Source organism: Amblyomma americanum, chromosome 11 (assembly GCF_052857255.1).
Source record: "Amblyomma americanum isolate KBUSLIRL-KWMA chromosome 11, ASM5285725v1, whole genome shotgun sequence".
Lineage (NCBI taxonomy): Eukaryota > Metazoa > Arthropoda > Arachnida > Ixodida > Ixodidae > Amblyomma > Amblyomma americanum.
The window spans coordinates 71389925-71417919 of NC_135507.1; the positions used below are offsets into that span (position 1 = coordinate 71389925).

The 27995-nt window shown below is 44.5% G+C and overlaps 1 protein-coding gene and 1 long non-coding RNA gene across 3 annotated transcripts in view; both read left to right on the plus strand.

Annotated features, from left to right (window-relative positions):
* LOC144111478 (uncharacterized) overlaps positions 1 to 20503 on the plus strand; it is a 165928-nt gene extending 145425 nt beyond the window's left edge. Inside the window, exons 1-3 of one of the 2 annotated variants that reach the window (XM_077644789.1) lie at positions 2294 to 13676; positions 15159 to 15366; positions 17648 to 20503. In XM_077644789.1, coding sequence (XP_077500915.1) covers positions 13236 to 13676; positions 15159 to 15366; positions 17648 to 18045 — 1047 coding nt within the window. In that variant the 5' untranslated portion in view covers positions 2294 to 13235 and the 3' untranslated portion in view covers positions 18046 to 20503. Of the gene's footprint in view, positions 1 to 2293; positions 13677 to 15158; positions 15367 to 17647 lie in introns of those variants that run through there. The other variant, XM_077644790.1, reaches the window with a different exon arrangement.
* A 2589-nt stretch (positions 20504 to 23092) lies between these two features.
* LOC144110104 (uncharacterized) lies at positions 23093 to 27967 on the plus strand. Its single transcript, XR_013309703.1, has 2 exons — positions 23093 to 23958; positions 26822 to 27967. It is a non-coding gene; the product is annotated as an uncharacterized LOC144110104 (long non-coding RNA).
* The last annotated feature ends 28 nt before the right edge of the window (positions 27968 to 27995 follow it).

The following is a 27995-nucleotide window of genomic DNA, read 5'->3' on the forward strand; positions in this document are numbered from 1 at the left end:
AGAATTTTATTCAGGAAAATGGGGTACCCCAAGGCTGTATTTTAAGTACAACTCTCTTTGTCGTAAAAATGAATTCTATTAGGAAAATAATCCCAAGGTCCATTATGTATTCTGTTTATGTTGACGATCTTCAGATAGCATGTACATCCTCAAACATATCCACTTGCGAAAGACAAATACAGCTAACAATAAATAAACTGGCAACATGGGCAGACAGGAATGGTTTCCAGTTCTCTCCACAGAAAACAGTGGCCTTACTTTTTTCACTGAAACGGGGTCTACAGACAGACCCCACATTATACCTAAACGAAAGCCAGTTACCTTTAAAAACTGAACACAAATTCTTAGGCATAACATTTGATCGAAAACTAACTTTTCTACCTCACATAAATGCCTTGAAAAAGAAAGCTTCTCGATCGCTGAATATACTCAAAGTGCTTTCACACAAACACTGGGGTTCTGACAGGGCAAGCCTTCTACACATCTATCGCTCTGTGGTACGGTCCTGCTTAGACTATGGCTGCCTGGTGTATGGTTCTGCAAGGCCATCCTACTTGAAACGTCTAGATCCAGTGCACAATTTGGGGTTGCGTCTTTCCACTGGCGCTTACAGGACGTCGCCCATAAACAGTCTTTATGTCGAAACAAACGAACCATCACTTACAGATAGAAGAAGCATGCTTACATGCTCATACGTCCTAAAAATCCGTTCCCTTCCAAAACACATCTGTTATGAAATAGTTACAAAGTGTCCATCCAGAACAATCTTTAACAACAAACCGCAAACCATCAGGCCACTGCTCTTGCGCTTTGAAGAGATCTGCCAGAATCTCGGCATACTGAACACATTACGCAGCATTGCGCAAAGACGAGGTCCACTGCCTCCATGGTATGATTTTCCTACATTGTGCGATTTCACTCTCACACAGTTCCGCAAAAAGCAAACTCAACAACTCCAAATAGTACAAGAATTTCTGGCACTTGAGGAAAAATACAATGGTTTCACAGCCTTTTATACTGACGGTTCGAAAACGGATACTTATGTAGGAAGTGCAGTGGTGCGAGGGAATTCGGAGACAACAATACGACTTCCACAGTGCGCATCCATCTTCACTGCAGAATGTTACGCAGTATATGTGACCGTAGAAAAAATACTCAGCGAGAACCTCAAAAACGCTATTATTTACACAGACTCTTTAAGTATACTTACAGCCCTCCACTCAAGAAACGCAATCACCCCTATACTTGGTGACATTATACACAACATAGTAACAGCCACAGCTAGAAGACAAAACATTAAACTCTGCTGGGTCCCGAGTCATGTCGGCATAAAAGGCAATGAGCGAGCAGATTTCTGTGCTGCTCAAGCTCGTGGCAAGGAAATAAAAAAAGTAAATATACCCTTGAATGACTGCATGAAATTAGTACAAAGGAAGTTAAGGAAAAAATGGCAATCGGCTTGGAACAGCGAATTGAATAATAAACTACACTTAATAAAGCCGATTTTAGGTGAATTTAAGTCATGTGTGCACCAAGAACGTTTTAAAGAAGTGATTTTATGCCGTCTCAGAATAGGCCACACGCACCTTACGCACAACTTCCTGCTAACAAAACAAGATAAACCTGTTTGCGAAGAATGCGGAGGTGAACTTACAATTAACCACATTTTATTCTCATGTATAAAACTAGAAAAACTAAGAAAAAAGTACTTCACTCAATTTTATCATGAATGCATTCCTTTCCACCCTACATTGCTTTTAGCTGATAATGCCATTGTTAACATACCTGCCATTTTTAGCTTTTTAAAAGCAGCAGGCGTACTTGAAAAGCTGTAATTTTTTTTTAACCACTGGATCGCCTTTATACATGATATACCTCAGCCACTTTCTCATTCTTGAGAAGTAGGCTGAGGCTGTTTATTTGATTGGTTGGGAGCCTCAGGATCCTTGCTAGCCAAGGAAAGTCGCTTAGGCTGCCTGACCATCTTTAAGGCTTTTACCATTAGCCATTTCCAAATTTCTTCCCTTTTATTACTAGGCAGTACAATCTTTTTAAGTCATCTGCACCATCGCCTCTTTTTTATACTCCAAAACATTCTGTAGAAAATCAATTCTATACCTTGTGCTTGGCGCATGATGGCCTTAGCTGCCTATGTGCCATAAAACCCAACACAACACAACACAACACAACACATCGTGCACATGCACCGGTGCCACGGCGAGCCGGTCAGTGACTTTCCTGGAGACGGTTGGCCGCGCCGTCCTGACGTCGGGTCGCAGCGGAGAGACATGACCATATTTGGTTGTGGCGGAGAAACATGACCATATATGGTAACCGTCGATGGCCCTGTCGAACGACGCTTGAGTGTCCCCATCATTATGCACCCCTCGAGAGCCACGGGGGAGTGGACAAAGGCGCGGCCACGGCTGAAGAAAGAAGCAAAGGCTTTAAAAGCGGAAGCCGACGGGAGGAAGGGGGAGAGCGATCGGGGCGAGTGGACGAGAGGGCCGGAGACGGAGCGAGGCAGAAGACTGGGGCTGCGCATTGACCTGAGCCCGGGGTCTAGCCGTCGCTAACGTTCGACCTTCGCCAACGCGCCTCCACGCCTGGCAGCTCATCCAACGACCAGCCGAGAACGAGGGCAGCACAGCCACGAGGAACTCCCAGCCCGGTCGCTGCAGACAACCAGCCATTCATCGAGCCCGTGCCACACCACGCTGACTCAGCCTCGGCGACGACGAGCCCAGCTTCTGTCCCGTAAGCGGCATCGAGCCAGATACTTTAATTAAATCACTTCAAAATCATTTTGGAGTCTGTGCATCAATCTCCTCATGCCCAGTGTGGACCCAGGGCCATTTTAAGAAACTGGTTCATCACATTTGTTGTTGGTGTTGAATTTTTGTATGGCCGTAGCAGCATGAGCTATAATGTGCACCAGGTACTACATGTGCCTAAGTTTGTTATTCTGTTTGGTCCCCTATGGGCACATTCATGCTTCACCTTTGAGACAAACATGGGCAGGTTGTTAAAACTAGTAACCCCTACTAATGGAGTGGCACTACAAATTGCCACACGGCTTCTGTTGCACAGCAGCCTGTTGTCTTTAAAGGCAGGGTCAAGTTGCCATGCATTGTTACTGATTGGAAAAAGTGCAGGCAAAAGGGATGCAAACAGTATTACACCCCTGGGCAAGCCAGAAGCAGCTAGGGGTGATTTCTCTCGCTACACAGAATTAAGTGGAAAAGAAGTAATTGAATTTAGAAGGTTGAAGGTTTGTAATGCTGTATATGCGTCGGAAAGGTACAGCAGACATATCAGAATAAATAGCACAGCTGTTATCTTGGCTGACGGCACATATGCTAGAGCCAAGAGGATCATTTGCTCATCAGAACCATCTGGTGAAAAATGTTTCTACATTTTGCCAATACATATCGGGCTGACCCTTTGGTACCCAGTAAGCACATCAAGAGTGCATGCATGCTCAGCCACGAAAAGCTGTACAAAATCGACGAGCAGGTCCGTCCTTGCATACATTTTTCTTTTAGTGGCCGGGAGTTCTTTTGTGACTTAGTAAATCAATATGAATGGTTCTAGTGTGACACAACGTGATGGTTACATTCATGTCAGCACTATTTTGGATTATGCGTTCATGATTATTATCAGCCTGACTACATTCACTGCAGGGCATAGGCCTCTCCCATGTCTCCAATTAACCCTGTCCTTTGCCAGCTGCCCTATGCCTGAAAACTTAATCTCATCCGCCCACCTAACTTTCTGCCGCCCCCTGCTACGCTTGTCTTTTGGAATCCGCTCCATTACCTTTAACCACTATCGGTTATCTCAACTGCCTTTGCATTGCATGCCCTGGCCAAGCCCATTTCTACCTCTTGATTTCGACTAGGATGTCATTAATCCGTGTTTGTTCCCTCACCCACTCTGCCCGCTTCCGGTTGCTTAACGTTACGCCTATCATTTTTCTTTCCATGGTTCGCTGCATTGTCCTTAAGCTGAACCCTTTTCTTTCCAAAATTTTCTGGAGTCCTCCACTTTGGCATTTCTCTCTGCTCGTGTGTCACTTTGGGAGGATAAAGCTAACATGCCGGTATCGGGCAACCTGCTTGGACTTCGAAGAGCAATGCCTATATTATCATACAATTTTTTAGATTCCTTTTTTACTTGTTTGGTGGATTGCTAGTGGCTGCTTTGTTATTTTGTCTGCCCATTTCGTTGCCAGTATCTTTAACCTTCTTGGTAATTTGAGCACTCTCACTTTGACACCTGAGTGGCATATATTGTCTCATTAGTCCCCTAGTATTTATTTATAGTGTGTTCATAGCTGGAGCACAGATGCAAGTGCTGACCAGCATGCTGTGTTGCCAAAAATTAAATATAAAAAAATTTTTGTTTTGTATTGTACCTCTTTGAAGAGCATAAAGTGAGTTTTTCATATGTAATTACTTTTTCTGTTTTTAAGTCTACTGCTAGTTTCACATATATTGAGCAGCTGCTTTCAGATGGATGTTAATTGAAATGAGCGTTTCCTTTGCATGTCATTTGTGTGCCTGTTGATATATTGCAATAAAAGATATTGCATACCTCTAAGCAGAATTTGTTATTCTCTCATTCAAATCTTATTCAAAGTAGAGAGAAGGCAGGCAGCTGGGGTTTTTAACAATGCACAAAAAAATTGGAGGAGCGGGAGGGAATCCTCAGTCCACTAGCCATTGTTTCAAGAGCGCTTGTCTTTCTGACAAGCCTTTTCAAATGTTTGATACCAGACTGAGGCTGTCCTCTTGCCTCTTATCAAGTTTTTCTTTGTGTTCAATTGCCACTCAAGTTGGATTAGGTCATCAAGGAGGTGCAGTAGCAGACCAATGCAATTCATATATGCAATTTCATTAATGTGAGGACATGACTGCTGCCTTGGAAATCTACAATTAAGGCAAAATAATGTGAAGCCTTGTCTAGCCATGGTTATGTTTCCCAAAATACAATTCTACACTTTCCTGCCCGTGAAAAAAAAAGTAATTTTTGCAAGGAACAGGTCCTAAAATGTTCAAACACTATTGGTGCTCTTAAAAATACATTTTGTTTTTCTTGGAGAAGTCTAATTACTATAGCAGGTCCTGACCTCACAGTTGCTTCTCCATGTCCACTTGTGGGGAGAAGATAGAGTGGGGATTTGTGTAATTTTTATAAAAGCACCAAAATAGGTATTGCATATGTGTGCACCACAGATCTGTGGCAGTTATTTAATTATAATCGAATTTATAATTGATTTGTATCAGGAAATTCAAACATTTGTTTAGCTGCTAAAAAGTATCTGTCTTGCTGGAAATCATATTTCAGCAAACGGAAATATGCATTCATCCACTGGCCAACTCAAGGCAGGTTATGCAGTTCGTGATAACTCAGAAAGCATTCTCCAGCTGGAAATTGCTTTTTCTAGCCGTTTTCTGTTCCAGCTGGAAACTGCTTTTTTTAGCTGTTTCCCACTCCAGCTGGAAAGCTTGCAGCTGGAGCAGTGGTGAGTCCAGCTGGAAATGTCTTTTTCCAGTTGTTTTCTAATCCAGCTGGAAGGCTTCCAGCTGGGAAAAAGAACATTCCAGCTGGACAGTGCTAGTTCCAGCTAGGGTTGGTCTCATTTCCAGCTGTGAAATGTCAATTCCAGCTGGATTTTAAGAAACTAGCTTGAAATTTAGCTGGAAAATTCGATTTCCAGCTGGAATGCCTGCTCCCATTTTCATCTGGGGGGCCATGTAAACTATAGCGAGGCGCTCTTCCCTCGGCACTCTGCGCGGCATCTTTAGTCCACACTGCTTAGACGCATGGCATTATATAACCCAGGTCTAGCGTCATCCCAAACTATCATAAATTTCATCGGCTGTCGCCGCGCCTATATCGGCGTCACCGCGTTCATGCTGTCTCATCTGGCTAGCTGCCTGAAAACGGCTGACCTCATGCTTCCTTATCGCTTCATGCTGTCGTATTACTAGCCTGCTTGGCACGAAATTCCCCGAACCGTAACACTTGGTTTGTGCCCCTGATGATATTCTTATATGAGCAAGGCCATTTTACAGTGTTCTTTCTTCTTGATACCAGCTTTTGCGCAAAGTGAAGAGTGTCATGCCTGCCATGTCAGAGTCACTTAGGATCGCATTGAAAAGTGCCTGGATGAGCACGCGGCAACAGTTCACTTGGTGCATAGAATATCCCAAAGAGCAGTCTATTTTGAGCCAACCGGTATCCTTCATCGGTTTATACCATTGGACTCATTGCGTCTGGCCAGAGGCTTCCTAGTTTGCATAATAATGCCGCCGCGGCATCCAATGGTTTTTGTGATCAGCTGCTGGCCCGGGAGACCCGGGTTAGATCCCGGCCGCAGCGGTTGTATTTTGGTGGATGCGAAATTCTATACGCAAGTGTTCTATGCGATGCCAGCACACGTCAAAGAAATACAGAGGTCAGAAATTATCAGCTGCCCTCCACTGCGGTATCGCCAGCCTGTGTCGCTTTGGGACATTAAATATCATAAAACCAAACCAAGTTTTCCTAAACAGTCAGTTTTTTATCCGAAGGGATGCTACACATAGCGCTTCCCGCTGATACCCAGACATTAAAATCTTAGCTTGAATTGCATCGACTTGTCCAGTGCAGCATGCGCGAAACAGGAAGCCAGATATTAACCTGCGAGAGCACAGCGGCGCACGCTGTCCTAAAATATGAGAAATTAAGAACCTGCACAACGGTGCCACCGGATTTGAAAATTTATTGTCCAATCTTTGGAAACGCCGCAAACCCACGTCTGCTGTGCTTTCCTGAATCTTCATTTCTTTCGATCAGCGGCTTTGAGGCCGAACTGGAAAAGCGCTCGAGCGGTCAGAAGCCATGCCACTTTAACGCTTTTTGGAGATAAGCAAACCGCAACTGCGCCTGCGTGTTTCTGCGCCCGCGTGAGCCGTGGCCAGTCGAGAAAAGTCGCGAAAAAGCCAAGTGAGCGCTCTCACCCCCGCCAGCTAGATACAAGCAAAAGAACAATGTGAGTAGCCAAATCGAGCTGCTCTCCACCTATTGTCAGCCACCGCAAGCATACCAAAATATCTCGGCAACAGCGCGCAACACTTCACGGCGCTGGCGTCAGTCCAAGCCGCTCCCGGCCACGCTTTCCGTCGTTCGTGTTAAGCGTGCTGACGATGGTACCTTAACTCCAATAAGGTAGCCACAAGAACGATCATACTTCCAAACACTGTAGCAGCATTGAAACGAACAACCAATCAAAAACAGGACAAAAAGTCAAGGCCACAAGCACGTGCTTGTCTTACATAGTTATCCCTAATGCACTAGTCCCAACAAAAACAACTTAATATAAAATTGCGAGCGAGTCTGCTGGTGGCACATCATTTGAAATTTACTTGCCTTCACTTCCTTCCGAGCTGCTCTGCTTGGGCGCCGTATAATGCAGGCCTGGGAATAAAAGAATAAATGCTTTATTTTAAGCACTGTCTTGAATATCGAGAACAATTCTTTTCATGAGCAAAATTTTTGCAGGTACTAAATTTTGTAACATGAAAGGAATAGGAAGCTACAAAGCTTCCTTGGACGCTTCACCCATATGAAGAAACATGAAGGAGTCACGCAGACAATAGCAATGAAATTTCACTGTTGTTGATGTTTGCATTATGCAGTGAATAAAGAGTGCATGTGCTCCAAAAGCTCACTCACTACAAACATCTCAAAGGTCATTGTCCCATCTACCTGCACATAACTCCAACCCAACAATCAGAACACAATAAAATGAACATGCATACTCAACCCAGAAAACTGCTTCATTTAAATGGATACAGCAAATGTGCAGAGGGTGTAAGAGACAAGGAGCAGGTGTCCTTCAAGTAGCCTTGCTACATATGCAGCATGCTTTACTGAAGGGCAGATTGAAAGAATCATCATGCCATAAGAGAAGTGGCCGTGGTTTTAAGTATTATCTAATGTGATGTATATGTGTGCATTCCTGTCTGAAACATTGCAAAAATGTTAAGTATACTTTCCAGTAATAATAAAAAAATGTCAAAATTGCTGACTCTTAAGGTCTAGTCTGTTAGTAAGAACCCTTTTGGGGCTATATTTTGTGTCATATAATCGCCATACAGCATTGCCATGTTTAAAAAAAAATAAATTCTACTTCTGTCTTTATTAAAATAGCCAAAATACGAGTAGACGTGTGTGACATGTTAGCATCATCCATGGGGTTTTGCAGCACTAAGATGTCAGAACAACGATCGCATTTAATGTATTGTGTTGCTTTTGACATCACGCCACCAATCCAATTGCATGCTGTAACCAGCAGCCTGTTTTTTCTAGAAACAGATTTACATTTCTTGCAGATGACTCAGTACTATTGTATCAGGGAGCAGGGCCTTGCATCAACTTGCAGTCATCAGGCAAGGTGGAAGTGGTAGAGCCAGCAATGCTTTTTCCAGAATATTAAAAAATAGCTGTGCAACTTAGGTACTACTGAAAAAGCTACGAAATGGTCACACCAGAAGCCCAATAATAAGGGAGTAATTACTCATTGGCATCCATCCGAACGCAGCCATATGGCTACAAAGGAAAGCTATGCAGCTTTTTCAGAAGCTTCACAGTTGAAGAAAAGTTCGTCCTGGTCCGGGGTTAAAACCCAGGACCGCCGCTTCACCAGAGTAGTCCCTCTACCAACTGAGCTAACTGGGATGGCAAGCTTATGGTAGGGCAAGAGCGAATTGATGTATAACTTGAAGTGAGAACAGTGCTGGTCAAATGTTTAGGAAAATCCCCCAAGGTGGAGTAGATTTATAATAAGGGAGTAATTACTGATTATTGGCATCCACTCAAACGCACCTAACACTGTTCCCACTTCGAGTTATAATTCGCTCTCACCCTAGCATAAGCTTGCCGTCCCGGTTAGCTCAGTTGGTAGAGCGGCTGCTCCGGTGCAGCAGTGGTCCTGGGTTCGAACCCTGGACCAGGACGAATTTTTCTTCAACTGTGAAGCTTCTGAGATAGCTGCATACTTTCTTTTGTAACCGTATGGCTGCATTTGGGTGGATGCCAATGAGTAATTACTTCCTTATTACAAATCTACCTTGAGAGATTCCCCTAAGCATTTGACCACCAGAAGCCCTGAAGCATATTTTTGTGCACTGTTCCGGAAGTGCTGATGTTTTGTTTATTTCTTTGCAAAAACTAATACAACTGGCTATTGACAGTTATAGCTATAAGGAGATCGAGAATTTCCTCAAATTATGTTTTAATTAAGGGGAGCCTTTCTGATATATCTGATGTTTACAAAAACCAAAGCTTCTATTCAAACAAACTAGAAGTTAAAGCAAATTCAGTTCAATTAACTGAGGCGTCTGGTGTGTGGACCATTCACAAAAACTTGATAGTCATGAAAAGCAACTCATTCGCAATACATGCCTAACTATATCCAACAGGATCACAGTGCAACTCAACAGCCAATTACCTTGAGGAAAGCTACTGGGGACAGCAGGAATTCTTCGTCGCATTTTTTTTGCTGGGGCCAGCCCTGTGTCTTTATCCATTAACCATTGTGGTGGTGGCCTCCTAATCCTTTTTCTGTTTGGTGTTTCACTGTCACTACCCAACTCTGACGTGTACTGGCTCCGTTCTAGTTTCTTGCGTGCCTTGTCATATGTTGCTGAAAAAAAAACCAACAATTGTCTGAATTGTCTTGCATATGTGATTTTCAGTGAAAGCTGCTTTACTGCTTTTGAATTTGTACGCACCAAACAGACCCTTCACAGTGATTTCAAACCATTTCCATAGCACATCTGGGATCACTGCCTTTTTTACCATACTGGTAACCCTGTCCCCTTTCAACTTTTCAGGCCATGCACACTTGTTGTCTTCAATCCACAGGGCTGGTACATCTTCAACCTGATCGAGTTCGGTAAATTCAACAATCGCGTATGCCATCTGAAAATTAAAATTCCAGAACAAAATCAAATGAAGAATAGCTTGCAGCTGGCTTTACAAGCACGGATACTTTTCAGGCTTATTATAGGACTAAAGGCACTAAATTTTAACTGCCCATTTTCTTTTTTATGATGCATGAGAAAAAGTATGCATGCATCACCAAGTGGTATTTGCCTACATCATGATTCCACTAATTTTTAATTTATTTCATTATCTTAAACTGCTTTTTGGTTTCAACCATCAAACGATGACTGTGATAAAGTTCAGCATTAGTCAATCAGGCATGCCGAAACCGCACTGCTTCTTGATTCTTTGCAAATAAATATTAAAGTTTGTCCCGAAGTGATACATGGGCTATGGGAGCTATCGTATTGGTGGGCTCTGAGTTTAGACCACTGGTTCTTTAAGATGTGCTGACCTCAGACAGCACTGTAGTTTCTGTATATCGTCTTCATCAAAATACGATCACCATGGCCAGGATCGAACCCGTGACCTTGCGGATCAGTAGCTAAACGCCAAAATCAGTGAGTCGCTGCAGAAGATTTCTTGGTGCTTTGTTATTTCGACTACTGAGACAGGCTAGCTTAGGCACTGTAGATATTTAAATTGATAAACCATAAGATTACTATATGGCATTTTTAAGCTTCATGTGTTGCTATACTAACAGTGCTGTCACAGCCACTCGTATATTTTTTAATTGAAATCAAAACTGCACTAAAAAAATTAAATAATGCATTAGTTACTCGTTGCAGGCAAAATATCAGGTGGTTATCCGTGTATACTAATGTTTTATGCATCGTTACAAGTAATGGAACATGGAAGAGAAAATTTGACATCTATACTCCTTCAAAGGTGTGCATCAAGCTAAATGAATAGTGCGAACATCATCACTACTTACTATATTTACGCACGGCGCCAAAGAAGTAGCCTGAACGGTGCGGCATTAAGCCGTGTGGAGCTCAGGAAAGACTACATATTTGTCATCCCAAGGCATCTTCACCATCTTTCTCACTTCACACAAAGAGAAAGGCTTTGGTTCTGACAAACGTGACACAACATATATTCCAAGGCTCGATGACTCCAAAGGCATACAGTACAAGTCTTCCTTCAATAGGAATTCCTGACCAATAATGCATGGCTCATTTCAGCCCTTCATGTGAGCAATGTTTCTGGCTACAACAACATGGCCATTCTGCATGAAGCAATTGTCTCTTTCGCTAAGAGAAACAATGAAGTTCTTATATATTAGGGCTTGGTACTCGGGAGGGGAACGTTCTGGCAAAAGGAGTCCTCCACGGTGAGGATGAGAGAGTTTCACTGGCTCTTCACAGTGAGGAGGCTGTTGAGGTGGCTTCAACCGTCTTTCCACCATCCTGTTGCTGAGCTGCTCTAATGGACTCCCGTGCCTGCGAATCTGTTTCTTCAATGTTTGCATGTTGCTTTCAAAGGGGAAAGCACTATAAGAATCTAGCTCACCATGCCGTTGAGCATCAGACGAGAGGTGTATAAGGCAGTGAATGTTGTACGGACAATGACGGTTGCCATACAGTTCAGAAAAATGAGAAACAAAATACCGGATTAGCTCGTCAGCATAAGTTGCATGTTTCTGACATAGCTGTTTGTTTGCAAGTACTGACAGGGAAGCATGAAGGAACAAGAAGTGTTGATAGAGGCAATCTGGCAAACAACTTCAGAAGAAAAGGTCCAGTGTAAAACAAAGAGCCTGAACTCGACCGCCTTCCACCGGCATCACCTCCACGGGCGCTCGGACCTGGAGCTTGTACGACGCCGCCAGCGACGCCAGCCCAAGCACGTCAAACGCCATCTCGATGGCGGCTACTGGACCCATACAACGCCGCAGCCGCACCGAACCAACCGTGAGCACGAACGGCGACCGCTAACAGTATAATGCTGGTAGCAGTGTTCCGGGGTCGTGTGTATTTATAGTCTTTGTGTTAGTTTGTTAATTAGTTTTGTGTGCTAGTGTGTGTGCCACGTAGGATGTATTAAATGTTTGTCTGTGTGGGTACACCTGTCGCCTAGTCCATTCTTTCGGTGCGAGTGTTCTCCAGGGAGATCCGTGACACTAGCCCCATTACAAGAAAAGCCGTCGGCGTGTGTGTACATGCTAGCGTTAGTGTGCGTGTGTACTCGCGGATGGTACATAAAATTAAAGCGTTGACAAGGGAGAGAAAGTGAACAACTTTAATTGCCTCCAGAAAAGACGTTTCTCCCCGCCCGCAGCACGTAGGCCTGGGAGACGGGGAGTTGCGCGTCCGCGTTTAGAGGCTAGCTGGCAGTCCTTAGTGTTCCTGTATATGCTCCAGCATATACAGGAACACTAGCAGTCCTAGACTAGTAGCGGCCTCTTCCGCCAGATGGATGGTGTTGCGCTGGAGTTCATTGTCCGGGCTTCTTACCATTGTCTCCCAGGCTTCTCTACTATGAATATTTTTGCCCGCACCGGGAGAATTTGGGCATTACCAAATTATGTGGTCGAGGGTCCCTCTCGCCCCACAGTGTGTGCATCGATCATGCGACCTCAGCTCTGGGCACACGTGGTAAGCCCATTCCGGGTTCATAAATGTATTAGTTTGTACCCGCCTCCACGCGACATGTTCTCTATGGTTTATTTTTGGGTCTGGTGGGGGTACACCCTAAGTCCCAATTTGTAATCTACGGCTACCAGGAAATAGTGAATGCGGGCTAGCTCGTGAGCCGCCTCGTTTCAACGCCAACGCCGGGGAATACAACGAACGCCGACAGCTTTCACTTTGTATATCCTGGATTAGCTAAGCCAAGCCAATCCACATTACTTTTGTAGCGGGAGCTACACCGGGCTAATAGACAGTTTTAGCTGTGCGTGTACGCAAAGCGCTACGGCGCTGCGTACGCTACGCTGTCCGCTCCGAAGTATAGTTTTAGCTGGGCGTACGCTAACAGCGGGTAACCGCGACCGTGTGGACCTGCCTTACAGGTTTTAAAAATGCGCCAGCGTGTTATGTCACGCCATCTAGTGCAAATAAATGAGAATACTTTTGCTTAGTCCAGTCGATTGGAGCCGTGCCAAGGCGCGGCCGTAGCCGACGACGTGGAAGTGCAGTTGTTCCGCCGCTACGCAGTGAGCGCGTTTAATTTGAGCGATTAGAGTCCGACGTGATTGACGCAGTCAGGATGCCCTCTAGCATCCTGTATAATCACCATGTCGCGTTGATGTTGACGTGGGAGGAAATCGACGACCTCATGTTATCAAGAAAGGACCGATGGCTTCTAAAAGGCGATTATTCTTGGAAGACATTGAGTACGACATAAGGCGCCGGAGGGAGCATGAACTCTTGAAGTATCGTTCGCGGCACGGGCTGCTGGATATTGATAGAATCGACAGCACGCTGTTCAAGCAGCAGTTCAGATTCGAGAAGGAGGACGTTGACGATTTAGTGAGGGCATTGTGCATGCCGGAACGAATTGTAAATGCACAGCGAGTGGTCGTGCCAGGCCGCGATGCACTGTGTCTGGCGCTTCGACGCCTGGCGTATCCAAACAGGTGGTGCGACTTACAGCGGATATTCGGACTGCATCCGTCTGTCATGTCTAGCGTGGCGTCACAAGTAATCTGTCATATCGCAAAGACTTTTCGACATTTGCTGACCGACTGCAATAATCACCTGTGTCTGACAACTACCTGCCTCCAGGAATTCGCAGACGTAAGTCACCGTTTTTTTTGTCTGTTTGTGCTGCACTATTCGTAAATATCACCTACAATTCCCGGGAACCTTTACGCAATATAAAAAAGGAAGTTGAAGCAGTCTGCGCTTTACACGCTGAACTCAATTTTGGCTTTATTTTTTTGACGCATTAATCTTTTTATTTTAATTTTATTTTAATGAGAAAAGTGCCTAAAGGAGGCAGTTAAATTAGCCGCGCCATGTTAACAGGCAGTGCATGAAATTATCCTTGTTACCTCTGTGGCAAGCACTAATCAGAGGTCCTTTCTGGAGATACCATAAACCAGAGATACCATAAAGCTTCGTTCAAGGTCTCACCAGACAAACTAAGCATTCCAGCTCAAAGACAGCATCTGCCCAGTACTGATTAAGTTAGACAGTAAATAAATGTGGGTCAGACAAGATACTACTGCAATGACTGCCTGCACGAGCCTAGGAAGTTTTGATGAGCACACACCCATGTAAACCATGTAACCCATTGCAAATAATTCTCGTGTAAACCTACCTTTCAGCTGACTTTTGTTCAAAGTGTAAGGACAATGTAAACTTAACGTGCATGAGTGCTTTCGTTGGTAATGCTGGCAGAGAGAAAACTGGTTGTGAGGAAATCATATATTTTGAAATAGCTTTCAGGAAAGTTATACTAAACAGGGAGACAGCATCATGGCACTGTTTATCTCTCCGGTGTTCTGTACCTGTGCTCTGTTTCAAAATGATGCAGCAGTCGACCAACTATAGTCAATCTTCTTAAAAAAACATGCAGCAACCAATGGTAATGCATACATAATAAGACAGTGATTACTCATTAGCATCCACCCAAGCGCAGCCATATGGGTGCAAAGGAAAGCTGTACAGCTTCCACAGGAACTTCGTAGTCAAAGAAAAATGCGTCCTGGTCCCGGGTTCGAACCCAGGACCACCGCTTCACCAGAGCAGTCGCTCTGCCAAATGAGCTAAACAGGAATGCTATCCTGTCACCTTGGGGATTCCCCTAAACATTGGATCATCACTATTGCATACAATGCGGTATAAGCATTTATGCACGTGTACCCATAGATAGGCCGGCCAAGGGAGTATAGCTGGCCACAGCTTATAACAGTGGATGAGAGAGTTGTGGAAGAAGAGGCATAATGTATTGAGGAATGCCAAACTTACCCAAAGTGAACATAAGCTCGACCTTTGGCCCATTTATGGGCGTTTTCATACTTTGTCTGTCTTGGTAAACTGTGTTCTCTCTTCTGCTGACGTGTGTTTCCACACAGATTGCAAGCATTATTGACATTTCCTGCTAGAACTGTGCTGCGAAATTGACTTCACATCTAGTAATTTCATAAACGGATGTCATAGTCACAGAGGTAGTCAGCGGAATGCATGTAATTATGACTTGACTAGATTTAAAGAGTGTTTCCTTCAATGAAAAGCAATGTTGCTCTGCTTCCTTACACTGTTTTCTTCTTCCAGGCCGTGAAAAGCAAAGGTGCTCCCTTGCCGAATTGCTGGGCCTTCATTGATGGAACAGCTCGGCCTATATGCCGGCCTAAGAGGAACCAGCGAGCGTATTTTTCGGGCCATAAGAGGGTACATTGCGTCAAATACCAATCACTGATGTGCCCCAATGGCATTGTGTGCCAGTTGGACGGGGCATACCCTGGAAGACGGCATGATGCAGGTTGGTTCCTTTGTCAACAACATGAAAGGAGCAGGTTACATTGGTCAGCTTTAGAATCAACATTAACCACTAATGTGGAGGCTTTTGTGATGGGCATACTGCTGTGATGTGCATTACAGCAGTATAGCTGTATTGTCTTCGAATGTGTAGCTGCATGCATAACATATGAAAGGAAGGCACCAGTGGACATGTTAATTTGTCGTCAATGTAGCTTTCAATATGCACTGACAACATGACATAACATTTTATTTGTTAACATTTTAGCCCTCAGAGTTCACGAGAAGGTAAGTGAAAGCAAAAATACATTGAAGGCAACCTAAAAGGCATGTTATGTATTCAATAATTGGAGACTTTCCTTTTGCCCTAAACAAATAATACGCAAGCATTGCACCTGCTATTTCCATTTTGTTACAAACTGAAAATGCCAGATTTGCGTTTTCTTCATTGTTACCTTTGACAGACCTGTGTGTGCTACAGCTATGTATTGGCACTTTATAGCCTAGTTTGTCCTCAAACCTGTCACTGCTGAAAATGAAGTCTATTTCCTTGCGTTTGTGGACCAATCCTTGAATTGCACAGTTTTTGTGCCTGTGCATGGTGGGCTGTTCTAAGACTCTGTGCTCCATCAAGATGGCTGCCCATGCACACTTCATCCTCATCTGCACGGCTGCCCAGTAGCACGATGCATTGTGCTGTATCTTTCGTTACAAGATGTGGGCATGCGTTCCTGTTTCGGTTTGAAAAATACAGGGTACTAAGCCGCTAATGGCTGTTCTGTATCTTCACAGACTTCCACTCTGGTCGTTAATTTATACCTGTGTCACTTGGGCACATTCAAAATGTTGTTTAGTTGAGGACCTCATGTTTTTAATTGTAATTGAGCCCTCAAGCTGCGGCGCAAGTACATGGTAAACTCTATGGCCATCAAAGGTTCCATTATCTCGCTTGGAGCTGTTGTGGCAGCACTGTTGCCGTGAGTAGGTTAAAATGAAATGCATATTTACTGCAGTACTATGATTCTGCCAGTCAAGCCCTCTGAGGCTTTGGCAGGCCTGTTACGTGTATTGTGTTTTTGATTGTGCAGAATAAATATTGTATATATTGTATTTGTTCCCAAACTAAATTTCGTGTTTTTGGACTAACTGCAATAGCTCTGACACTTTTGACCAAGCACGTGCTAGGCATATTTGTCCGACTGGCAAAATTATACTTGCTGCAGTATTTTCGGGGCTGGCGTACCTTCTTTATGAAAAATAAGTTCTGTATTTTAAAGCCAAGCAGTCTCTTCAGGATTCTATTGTACAGATTTTATTCCACTATATGTAGCTTCCCACATCCCAGAGTGCACACTGCTGCAGCAGAAAGTTTGAAGTCTTCATGGATTTCAACACTTGTTTTTTGGCTGGACAGATTACTGACTTGATGCATTGCAGCTGCCCATCTAGTAGCACTCCTTTCGTCGCTAAGTCATTATTCTGTTGGTTCGAAGGCTGTCAAGGTGCCCATGTGATGGGCATAAGTTTAACAAATATACATAGGATCCGCCAAACAGCCAAGTACCTAGCACACGTTATATCGTCACTAGTTTCATGAACGCACATGAATTTGTGTAAGCGAGGCACCCAGAAATAAATATGTAGCAGCAGTGTCCTATGAAATACATATGCAGCTTTGTGTTCTTCCTGGTTCACCTCATGACACTAACTTGTCTAGCATAGCAGTTTTCTCTGTATCGTTCCAATTTCATTATATGTACTTAGGGAGGCCCGTGTATTGTGTGATGTCAGTGCACTGTAAAGAACCCCAGGTGGTTGAAATTTCCGGAGGCTTTCACTACGGCTTCCCTCATAGCCTAAGTCGCTCTGGGACATTAAACCCCCGTAACCCATAGCAGTTTACGTTAGCTCACATTCCTTTTTATCCTTGCTTGCTTTTAAGAGAATACGCAATTACATCGCTCATATGTCCTTAGGTTCCTCGAAGGAGATATTATAAATTTGAAAACTTTTAGCCCTTTACTACCTTAAGCAATCATTTATAACCCTCTGTAATGTTCATGAGAGCCTTAGCCAATCATGTGCCATTAAACCCAACGCAATTTTCCTGACGTGATGAAATACACATAGGTATTTATCATGGTGACGTGCAACAGCTCTCCTGAAGCGAAGTTTATGGAATGTAAAAGAAATATTGAATGGATTTTGCCCTTTTCTGGTTCAATGCATTTCATTTATGTACCCCTGTGATTCGTGATATCTTGCTGTTGCAATCGTTTGTGCAGGAATTCTTCGGGACAGCAACTTGTACGGCAAATTGGAGAGGCTGGTGGGGGGCCGAAACTACGTGATCTATGGCGACCCAGCGTACCCGCTGCAACCACTTCTGATGAAACCATATGGTGGCAACTTTCTGACCCCTCAGCAGCTTGCGTTCAACAATGGTATGAGCCATGTACGACAAGCTGTAGAGTGGGGATTTGGTAAAGTTGTAGCAGAGTTTGCCTTCTTGGACTTTAAAAAAAACCAAAAACTCCTTCGGCAACAAGTTGCTGAGATGTACAAGGCAGGAACTATTTTGTCCAACTGTCATACATGCCTATATGGCAGCCAGGTGTCATATTATTTTGCACTGAGGCCCCCTTCTTTGCATGACTATCTGAATCGTCATTGCACCTACTGAAAGACGATTCCATGCCATTGTCGGCTCAGCAAAAGGTTCTCAGCCATCGAATTAACAAGGATGGAAGCCTCATGGTTTCAGTGTCAACACTACAAACTGCCAACCGCCTGCTCGCAGTCACTACACTGGCTGGAGTAGTTGTGGAGGCCCGTGTACTTTACTCATACATGGTTAATTATGGAAAAATACAAGATGTGCCAACCGCGTACTCAAACGAAAACCTACAAGAGTACCTACGCGACCAAGGCGTCATCTCAGCAAGGCGGCTCACCGCTCACGTTCCTGAAAATGGTGGCAAGATCAGAGAGGCACGTCGTTATCTTGGAACCCCGTCTTCGACTCCTGGAATATTACAATTCTTCCTGTATGACTGGTGAGGTCCCAACAGAATGGAAGCTGGCGAAAATTGTGCCTGTTTTGAAACCTTGTAAGCAGCCAACAAGCTGCACATCCTTCCGGCCCGTTGCTCTACTGAGCTGCGTAGGTAAGCTAATGGAGCGAATCATCTGCAAACACATCACCTGGTTCCTTGAAAGCCGCAATGAGTACCCCCAAGAAATGAACTAGTTTCGTCGAAACAGGTCTGCGACTGGTGTTATTGCCCTCGTCTCATCAATGGAACAGTACCTTCATGCTGGGTGCATACCAACAGCAGTTTTTCTTGACAGCCCTGCATTTGCTGATGAGCGTGCATACTATGAGCAGTGCATGGAAAAGCTCTCCCCAGTGCCTCTAACAATGGACAGTGTTTTAGGGCCCTTAGCCTGCCCTAAGCAAGAGAGACATGGAATGACCTTTTTGTTTGCGTATTTGAAGGAAATTGGACAGCTCGACAAGCTCTAATTTCATCTAGCATGTTGCTCTCATGCATTTTTCTCACAGAACTTTGTTAGGCCATTTATGAGACTTTGCACCTCATCATTTCATATGTTACATCATTTCTCGCTGATGCCCCTTAGTATGCATTTAATGGCCACATTTTATGATCCCCCCCTTTTTTCTTTCACTAATTTAACCTTTCTCGCACTCCTCTCCCTCTGTCTTTGCCTCCCAAATTTCCTTCCCCATGCAGAATAGCATGCCAGTGATTTTTAACGTCTACTAAATTCTCTGCTTTTTCATTAAAGGGTTTCTCTCTCTCATGCCATTGTGCTAAGAACCATAACATGCAGATGAGCTTGTGTACATAGAGGATGCTCATTTTCTTTTTAATTCCATGCAAATGAATGTTTTCAGTCATTTCTTTTTTTTGTAAAAAATACATTCATTCTATTTTTTTTTATTGTGCTGAGCACTTTTTCCATGATGCTTAACACTGCTTGCTGCTGAGCTGCAGCTGTGCGGCACTCTTCGGCCTTCTTTTCCTGCTTGTGCTGCCTGTCCCTGGCATCCAGCCTCCTTGCTTCGGCACGCTCTTCAGCCAAGAGGTTGAGCTCTTGCTGCTTTAGTTTGAGTTCTGCCAGCGTTTTTTCTTTCTCCCAAGCAAGTTATTGCTCTTCAAGAGCTAGCCGTCTCGATTCCAAAAGAAAATCTCTTTCCTTCATAGCGTGCTCATGTCTGAGCCTCTTCTCTAAAAATTCGTAGTCGGCAGACTGCTCTTGCCATTTTTTCCCTGTGGAGAAAAGCAGTCTATTACAAATGCAATGTGACAAATATGTTGTGAAAGTAGTGCAGTTGTAATAAGCAATTTTACTGGATGTAAATAAAACAAGCCACAAAAACTGAAGGTGCATTCAGAGCTGGTCATCTGTGTTACTCGACAGCACGTATCACTGACTAACTCACCCCGTACAGCTGGACGCGGTGCAGGAGCTGTTGCTTCAGCCTGCCCTGTATATGGACAGGCAGGGCTGGTATCTCGGCCAGGCAGCTGCAGCGTCCCAGTCTGATCATCCAGATTCTGAATTGCAACGTCTTCGGTGTCACTGTCATTCAAGTCGCAACTCAGAATCTGGTTGAACGTCTGGGACGCGCTTTCGCTTTGATTGTCACCTGCAAAAAACAATATCACATAAGAAACATGAGCTGCAGCCGCTGTCCAATGATTGGTATACCATATTCCACTTATCGCTGCTTGTTTCAGCCCACCTGTTTAGGTAGGTTGAAATTTAGTTTTTCATTGTGAGTGAGAAAGTACAGTGATGGTCGCTGAGCAAGTGAACAGTCATATTGTGCCATATAACCTTTCAAGTGCTCAGCAGAAACATCCAAACAAAAAGATGAGTGAAAAGTAAGAAAAACTTGTAACAGAAAAATTTAGGTGTACAAATAATGTACCATGCATGCCTATTTTATGCATTCATTCATACTGTCAGCTTTCCCTTGAAACTGAAATTTAGCATTCTCATACTTGTATCAAAATCTCAGCAGACAAAGATAGAATGCGATTTAGGCAGCGAAACTGGCCCTCCCCCAGATCATGTTATGAGTGGACATGAAGGAAGCTGAGGGGCCCATTCTGTCCGGAAAACTCATTTCGAACGCTCCGCTTGTGCTACCTCGGACGCCTAAAACAGCTGGCCGCCCCACACCAGCTGTTGTGTACAAGTGCTGTGCGCGTGTGTCGCGGTGGTTTCGGTTTGTTGGCGCACGCGCGCAGCCATCTGCATTCCTGGCGGCGACGACACGGGCACCTCCCCCTTGGAGACGACGCGGCGACCCAACGCAGCCGGCCGCCTCCTCATCGGCGACACCCCCCTCTCCCACCCGGCGGCCGCTGAACGCGCGCGGCCGGAACATTTGACTTGTAAATAGTGTATATATGCCCTCACCCCTATCCCTTTCCTGCTATCCCCTCACCTCTTTTGTTTCACTTCTTCAAACTGCCTGCTATCCTATATTTCCGCTACCCCAGCTCAGGTGCCGCCGTTTAGTGATGGCAGATGCCGGGGTGAGCAAACATCTTTTACCTTCCTTTTTGTTATTTTAAATAAATAATCACTATATATATATATATAAATCGCAAGCTGCATACGCGACTTGGACACATTATTTTTAAGGCGTTTACTTATGACTGTAAAGGTACATTCATACGCTCCTGTCAAGTAAGGTTGAGTTCTGTTTATGGCTAAAGGAAGTTGCACGTGGTCGGTTCTTTGAGCGTCACGCTTGACGTACGCTGCGTCGGCGTTTTTTGCGATGCGCTGTCGGCAAGGGGAACATAGGGTACCGACGTAGCAGATGCTGAATCAAATGAAATCTGGCTTAAAAGGCAAAACCATCGTCAGTGGACACTGCATGCGGTATACCCACCGTCACCGGCGCTCCCGTCGAAGTGTGCCGCGGCGTATATGTCTCGGGCTTGCGCGGGAGAATCATCTGCACTGCTGGGGCGCAGTTCGCCTCGCCAGGTGTTGCGGCAGGGGCAAGATATGCCCTACGGCGAGCCCGGAGTTTTACTCCGTGCTCCCTCGCTAAATCGAGCACCTCCTGCAGCAAGACCTCGCGCGCTTGGTACTGCTCCTCTGTACCCGACCTGAAAATCAATCACAGGGACATGTAAACTATATTCAGCATACTCAGTGCAACATGCTTTGGTAGCAAACTCACTTGTTCAGAGTTGCTCTGTCGTTGGCCGCGTAGTGCCCCAGCAGAATCTCCGTTCGGTCACGAACGGCGCGAACAGTGAATGACCGGCCTGCAATACCTTGCATTTTCGACGCAATATTTGTCCACTGCATTGCGTCTTGGAACGGATTCTCACTCCGAACATAGGCGAGCAGTTCTAGGTCTAAATGTCAAAACGTACGCGATTTCTGCTCGACATGGTGCTCTTTGTCGCGCGGCAACGTTTGAAGAACCTCTGCTAGCAATTCAAAGCTCCGCAGCTTTATGCCGAGGAAACTTTTTGTTAATTAATAATAGCAGTAATGAATGTATTAAAATTCTCTGATTTTTAAAAGAGTAAATCAATTGAACTAAACGAACAGAATCGCACAAAATTGAAAAATTACTGTAATTACTTCGTCCAGTGTCTTTGCTATGACGACAGTGTACACTGTACCTAGTTAGGCTTAACAGCAAGAAAATCGTCCATTTATCTGAAAAACAGGGGCTAGTTATCGCTTATACTGCTACGTGTGGGCAAGAGTAGGCGAAATAAAAGCGAACCGCTACCATTTGATCGAGCTATTGCGTCGGAGAATCAAGCGGCGGCATGTATTTATTTAGAAGCGGGCGAGCAGGGCGCCGCCATCTTGTCAAAGTTAGCGTACGCAAGCGCCGCAACGCAAAGTCCGCTGGCTAGCGTGCGCACGCAAGGCGCAGGGCTTGAGCTTGCGTTCTGCGCATGCGCACTGCCGTCCCCGTAAACTCCTTGCGTACGCTAAGCCGTTGCGTACGCACAGCTAAAACTGTCATAATAATAATTGGTTTTGCGGGAAAGTAAATGACGCAGTATCTGTCTCATATATCGTCGGGCACCTGAACCGCGCCGTAAGGGAAGGGATAAAGGAGGGAGTGAAATAAGAAGAAAGGGGTGCTGTAGTGGAGGGCTGCGGAATAATTTCGACCACGACCACCTGGGGATCTTTAACGTGCACTGACATCGCACAGCACACAGGCGCCTTAGCGCTTTGCCGCCATTAAAAATGCCACCAGTCGAGCATTTCGCGGTACATGGGAGAGACCAGTTGTGCGCATGCGCCGTTACCATGGCAACCGGATGGCGCGTTCACACTTGGACATTCGGCGGCGAGAGGAAGCGGTATCCGCGGCCGCCGAAATCCTGTCTCGTTCACACTTCCCGGCCACCGCATCGCCTCTCATCGTGTGTGTCGTCTGCTCACGGCGTTCACAGATGTGGCAACAGGTTAATCGATGCTGTCTACATACCAAAACCTTATGCACGCTTGTGTACTCTAAATGCAGCTATTTTGTCGGACGTTACATTTCTAACATTCTCACTTTTTAAACGCCCAGTGGCGCCATCTGGTGGTTAGGACAGGAGCCATTGTTGTCAACAACTCGACGCCCCTCTTAAGCCTAAAAGGGGATGAATTGTCACCCGAAATAAAAATTAAAGCAAATTTATCGCTCAAACGTTTTCTTATGGGCGAGATAAGACAAGGCGAAAGACCGCTGGCTCTTTTATGGCCTGTGAACGTGCTGAAAAATGCAGTAACAGCGACGAATTCAGTCCGAAGCGAGGCGTCCTGCACCGAAGGGCGCCGCCATGTTTGTCGCCGCGGGTACTCGCCTTCCTATGTCGCCGTGAAGTTCATTTGTATTTTTCGTTTACCTACTTCGGAAGCTTGTCTTACTGTTTTGTTGGCTGGGCGAGACCTGAGCAGGGCGCGCGTCTGCTTATTGTCCGAGATGCTTCTCTGTACTTTAAGCACCTTGTCAAAAAAGTCATTCTCCACCCGATGATCGTGCAGTGCACTAGCCGCTATCGCGCCACCATCCTTTTAATGTCTGTTTGCGGGCTCATGCTCGGCCAATAAGCAGTTTGTCGTCAAAGCTTTGTTCTGTCTGCGTGTTTCCATGTATGATAATATTGCGATTAACTTTGCCCGTATTTTTTGTTTTGCTTCCTCACCGTGGGCGACCGGGTTCTGCCGCATCCTCTTTCCATCGCGGCCAACGAATGGAAAGAAGACATGAAGCTCTGGCCTTCCCTGCAAGAAAACCACATAACGTATTACCTGCTAAAAACAAAAGCTTGCGATCTGGAAGATGTCCAAGCCATCAAGAGTTTAGACTCGTACAACTTTGTAATTAGCGGAAAAGTGGGTCAGCTCCTCATTTACCAAGCTGACAAAGAGACTTGTTTTATTAAAGGGACAGTCTCACCCTCCCAATCTGATTCTGACCGACCGCACCAAGCATGGGTATGCGTGTCAAGCGATTGCCGCATTTTATCCGGGTCCTGCTCCTGCAAAGTCGGATTGACTGCCGTGTGCAGCCACGTCGGTGAGTACAGTTATCGGCAGTCTTAATGCGTCAGCGTTACAGCAGACGTTCGAAGGAAAAGCAGTGCGTGTTGTCAATAGCACGGAAATTTGAGCTAGTTGGTTCATGTGTTGTCACTAGTTCAGAATTGGTCGAGAGGGTTGTCACATCACTAGTTGAGCAGCTGTGGAATGATAGTGACTAATGTTCAGTTAAATTGTGACTATGAGGCCATAACATGACTGAAATGATATAATGTAATTTAATTACGCTGAAAAGAAAATTCGGCTAATAATTGGGAATCGAGCCCATGACCCATGGGTTGAGTCAGGCACGTTACTCCTATGCCATTGCAGCACGTTTGTCCAACGGTTAAAGGGGACATCGTGTGTCTTGTGCTGTCTAGTAGGACTACTGATGTGTGGTAATGAGTGTAATTAGAGGTACTAATTAAGAAGGTACCAAATTACCATTAAATCTATTGCATTAGACATAGCCTTAAGGTGCAGCTTAAATGTCCCCTTAATTTTTGCACCGCCTTCTGTTCCTAGAGGTTGCTTAAACTAGTCTCATAGCTGCAGCTTGTTGTGTCAACCATAATATTTTATTGTACCTTAGGCACCCTTGAGTCTAGTGATGTGATCTAAGTGAACTGTTCTCATTTATAACCTGCATGTGTTGCATGCAACCTCTCGGCTACCTCGGCTAACGGCACTTAACCATCATCACGCATTCCTGTTGCAGCTATGTTTCCATTTATTATCAATACCTTCTCCATAAAGCTATTTTGTTGGAAATTGACTCCTAGCTGCACAAAATGTCTGAGTAACGTGCTATGCACCTTTATACTTTTGTGCATGTATAAACAAGCTGCGTGGCCTGTACCTTCATGAAAAACTATGCTGGCTATATATCTGCACCTTTTACGTGAAAAAGAAAAGAAGGTTGTGTAGAAGTGTGTGAGACTTATTATGGACTCATCATTATTTATTGTCCCTTACGCGCCCTGAGTAGGGCATTACATAAGGGGGGAAGCAAGAAAGTATGTTCATGGTCATATTTTGATGCAATTAAAAGCAAACAAAAAGGCATGGTAATGTTATACATTACTATGGTACCATGCATATGCAAGTACAATGTGAATAGCAAATGAACGACCAGAACACTCATGTGATTCATGTCCACGTACGTTTATAAAACATTTTTACAAGCACAATATGCACAAAATAGTATACAGGTGCAGAACAAAAGGTAGTTTATAAATTACACTGAAAAGCAACAACAAAGAAAATTTCAGTTTTGGACTGGAGTCAAGCAGAAAAAAAGACTGAACTTATTGCTGTTCCCCAGTTTAATTTAACAAAATGAGCTGAGTGATATTAACTGCCTTACTGTGAAGTCACATTCATGGATGATACATTCAGGAATTGAGAATGCTATTCATCTATAGTCAAAGCTAAGAATGATTTATTGAATGCATTTGTTGAGCCAGATATACGCTGCACGCACAGAGAACTGAAAAGCCGAGGCGATGTTCATACGGGTAGAACTAGGAGGAAGGTTCTAAAGCGAGGGCGGTTATAATACTGATTATGAATTAAGCCCATCCGTGATTTCTTTCTTTGATGAGCTAATGAGTCGAGGCCAGTGCAAAATTTTATGGCACTAAGGCTAAGCCGTGTATCACATGCTGAGCAAATGTAATGAGCAGCCCGATCCTGGATGCTTTGCAAGTAATTCAATTAGGTAATGCTGATGAGAGCTCCATGTTATGCAGCCAAATTGAAGTTTTGGTCTAATGTATTCCTCATAGGCGAGTTTTTGGATGTAACTGGGAGGCAAAGAAAGTTAACGTCTAATGAAGCCAAGTTTTCCAGATGTACGTGTCAGCCGCGAGTTTTGTGATATGTTCAGACCAGTTCAGTTTGTTCGTGATAACACCACCTAGATATGTGCATGATTAAATGCGTGAAATAATGATGGTGTTTAAAGAGTATGAGTAATTTAGGGTGGAATGCTTTTGGGACACTTGCATACCTTTGCACTTGGACACATTCAGTTTCTTCAGCCAGGTGGCACAGCAGTTTTCTGTTATATTGAGGTCTTTCTGCAGGAGTGACTGGTTTGACGTAGTAGTAATGCAATGGTACAGTACACAATCATCAGCAAAGAGGTGAATTGTGGATGAAATGCCTGTAGGGAGGTCATTGATGAAAACTAAAAATAATAGTGATCCAAGAGCAGAGCCTTGTGGTACACCTGAAATAACGTTGGAGGTTCGGAGTGGTGGTTCCTAATTAAGTAAACTGAGCATGGTCTGAGAGGAGAGAGGAAATGCATTGCAATATTATGGGATCTAGGAATAGACGAGAGTTTAGCAGTCAGCCTGTTGTTGTGCATGTTTTGGTTTCTACTTGAATTTCTTTGTATTGCATCTTCTCTTCGGTAAGTATACTTCATAAATGTCTGTTCACTGTAAAGTAATTTAATGTATTTGAAGTTATAGTGAGTGCATTTTATAATAGACAGCAGTATTTCACATTGTTTTAGCGTAGTGTTTACGTTTTCCTTTTCGATTGAATGCAATTGTATAGCCGTATCCTGTCTCGTTCTGTACTACCTGTGTTTCCTGCCTGACATCCAAGCTTGAAGTATGTAATAATCACGTCCACATCCAATAAAGGTTTCCTCTTCACCGCCACTCAACCAGTGATCCTCGTGTTTGTTCTTCGAGCTCTGACCTGGGTCTGACCACTATAGAGTCACATGCAGTAGCATTATTCATTGTAGCCAATAGAGTCACTTTCACATGCAGTAGCATTATCCATTGTAGCCACTGGTTGCTTTCAATTTTTTCTATCGGCTTTTTTTTTCATGTAACAAGGTGCGGTCCTCTGGAAGGTGGAATTTGCCAGCCGAAACGGCCTGACCGGACAGAGCTGCACTGACAAGAGTGCCATGTGGAATCAGGGCACGAAGAGAAATGTTAAGCCATCCCAAATAGATAGCATGGATTTTAAGATGCGAAAAGAATGCAAAGACATGGAGCATAAAAGGCAGAAGGTTAATACAAAACATTATGAGACCCATGAGCAATATGTGAGAGAGATGCAGCAGTCTGTAATAGCACCCCTTCTTGAGATAAAAGGGAGCCTTTGCATCAGACTGTTGCTGCAAAAGTGTCGCCCATTGTGCATGCCAAAAATATGTTAGGGAATGCAGCCCCTGAGCTCACTCATGGTCGACATGGTGATGCCGACCTATTGGCGTGCAACACCTGCTCAATTTCTTATAGTAAATGGGTATGTATTAAAGAGCAAATCAGACTAAGGCTTATGGAGCTCACATGCCAGCAGACTGGGAAGCTTTGGGAAGCTAGCCGTAAGCTGCGCGTCACAGCTTCTAATGTGTCAAAGGTTCCACGGAAGAAACCCCACCAGATAAGTTTGTCACATCATGCCTTTTTAGCCAGTTTCGGGGCAACAAGGGGACAAGTCATGGACAGAGGTTCGAGCCTGTTGCCAGGCAGATGTTTGAGAACCACCGTAGTGTCCATGTTGAACGTTGTGGCACAGTTGTTAGCGCCACACATCCATTTTTGTCGGCAAGCCCTGATGGCTTAGTTGGCACAGACAGCATATTGGAAATTAAATGCCCGCATGTAGATAACTGTCTGCAGCTTGCAAACTCCAACAAGTACGATGTCAAGAAGGACTCGAATGGAGTCTACTACCTTGATAGGAAAGGAAAAAATGGATACTACTACCAGGTGCAGTTTGTTATGTTCTGCACAGAGCGTACACACTGCTACTTCTATGTGTGGTCAGCCATGAACTCTATTTTAGTTGAAGTGCCCTATGATGCAGATTTTGTTTGCCTTCATATTTCAAGGCTGTCAGAATTCTATTTCAGGCATTATTTGCCAAGGCTTGTTGATGCTGTTCACAGCAACAGCTTAGACATATCTGAATACAGGGCTATCACTACACCAGCAGAACAGACTGAACAATAAACACTGGATTGAGTTTTACTTTTTGTGTTTTGAGTTTTTTTATCAC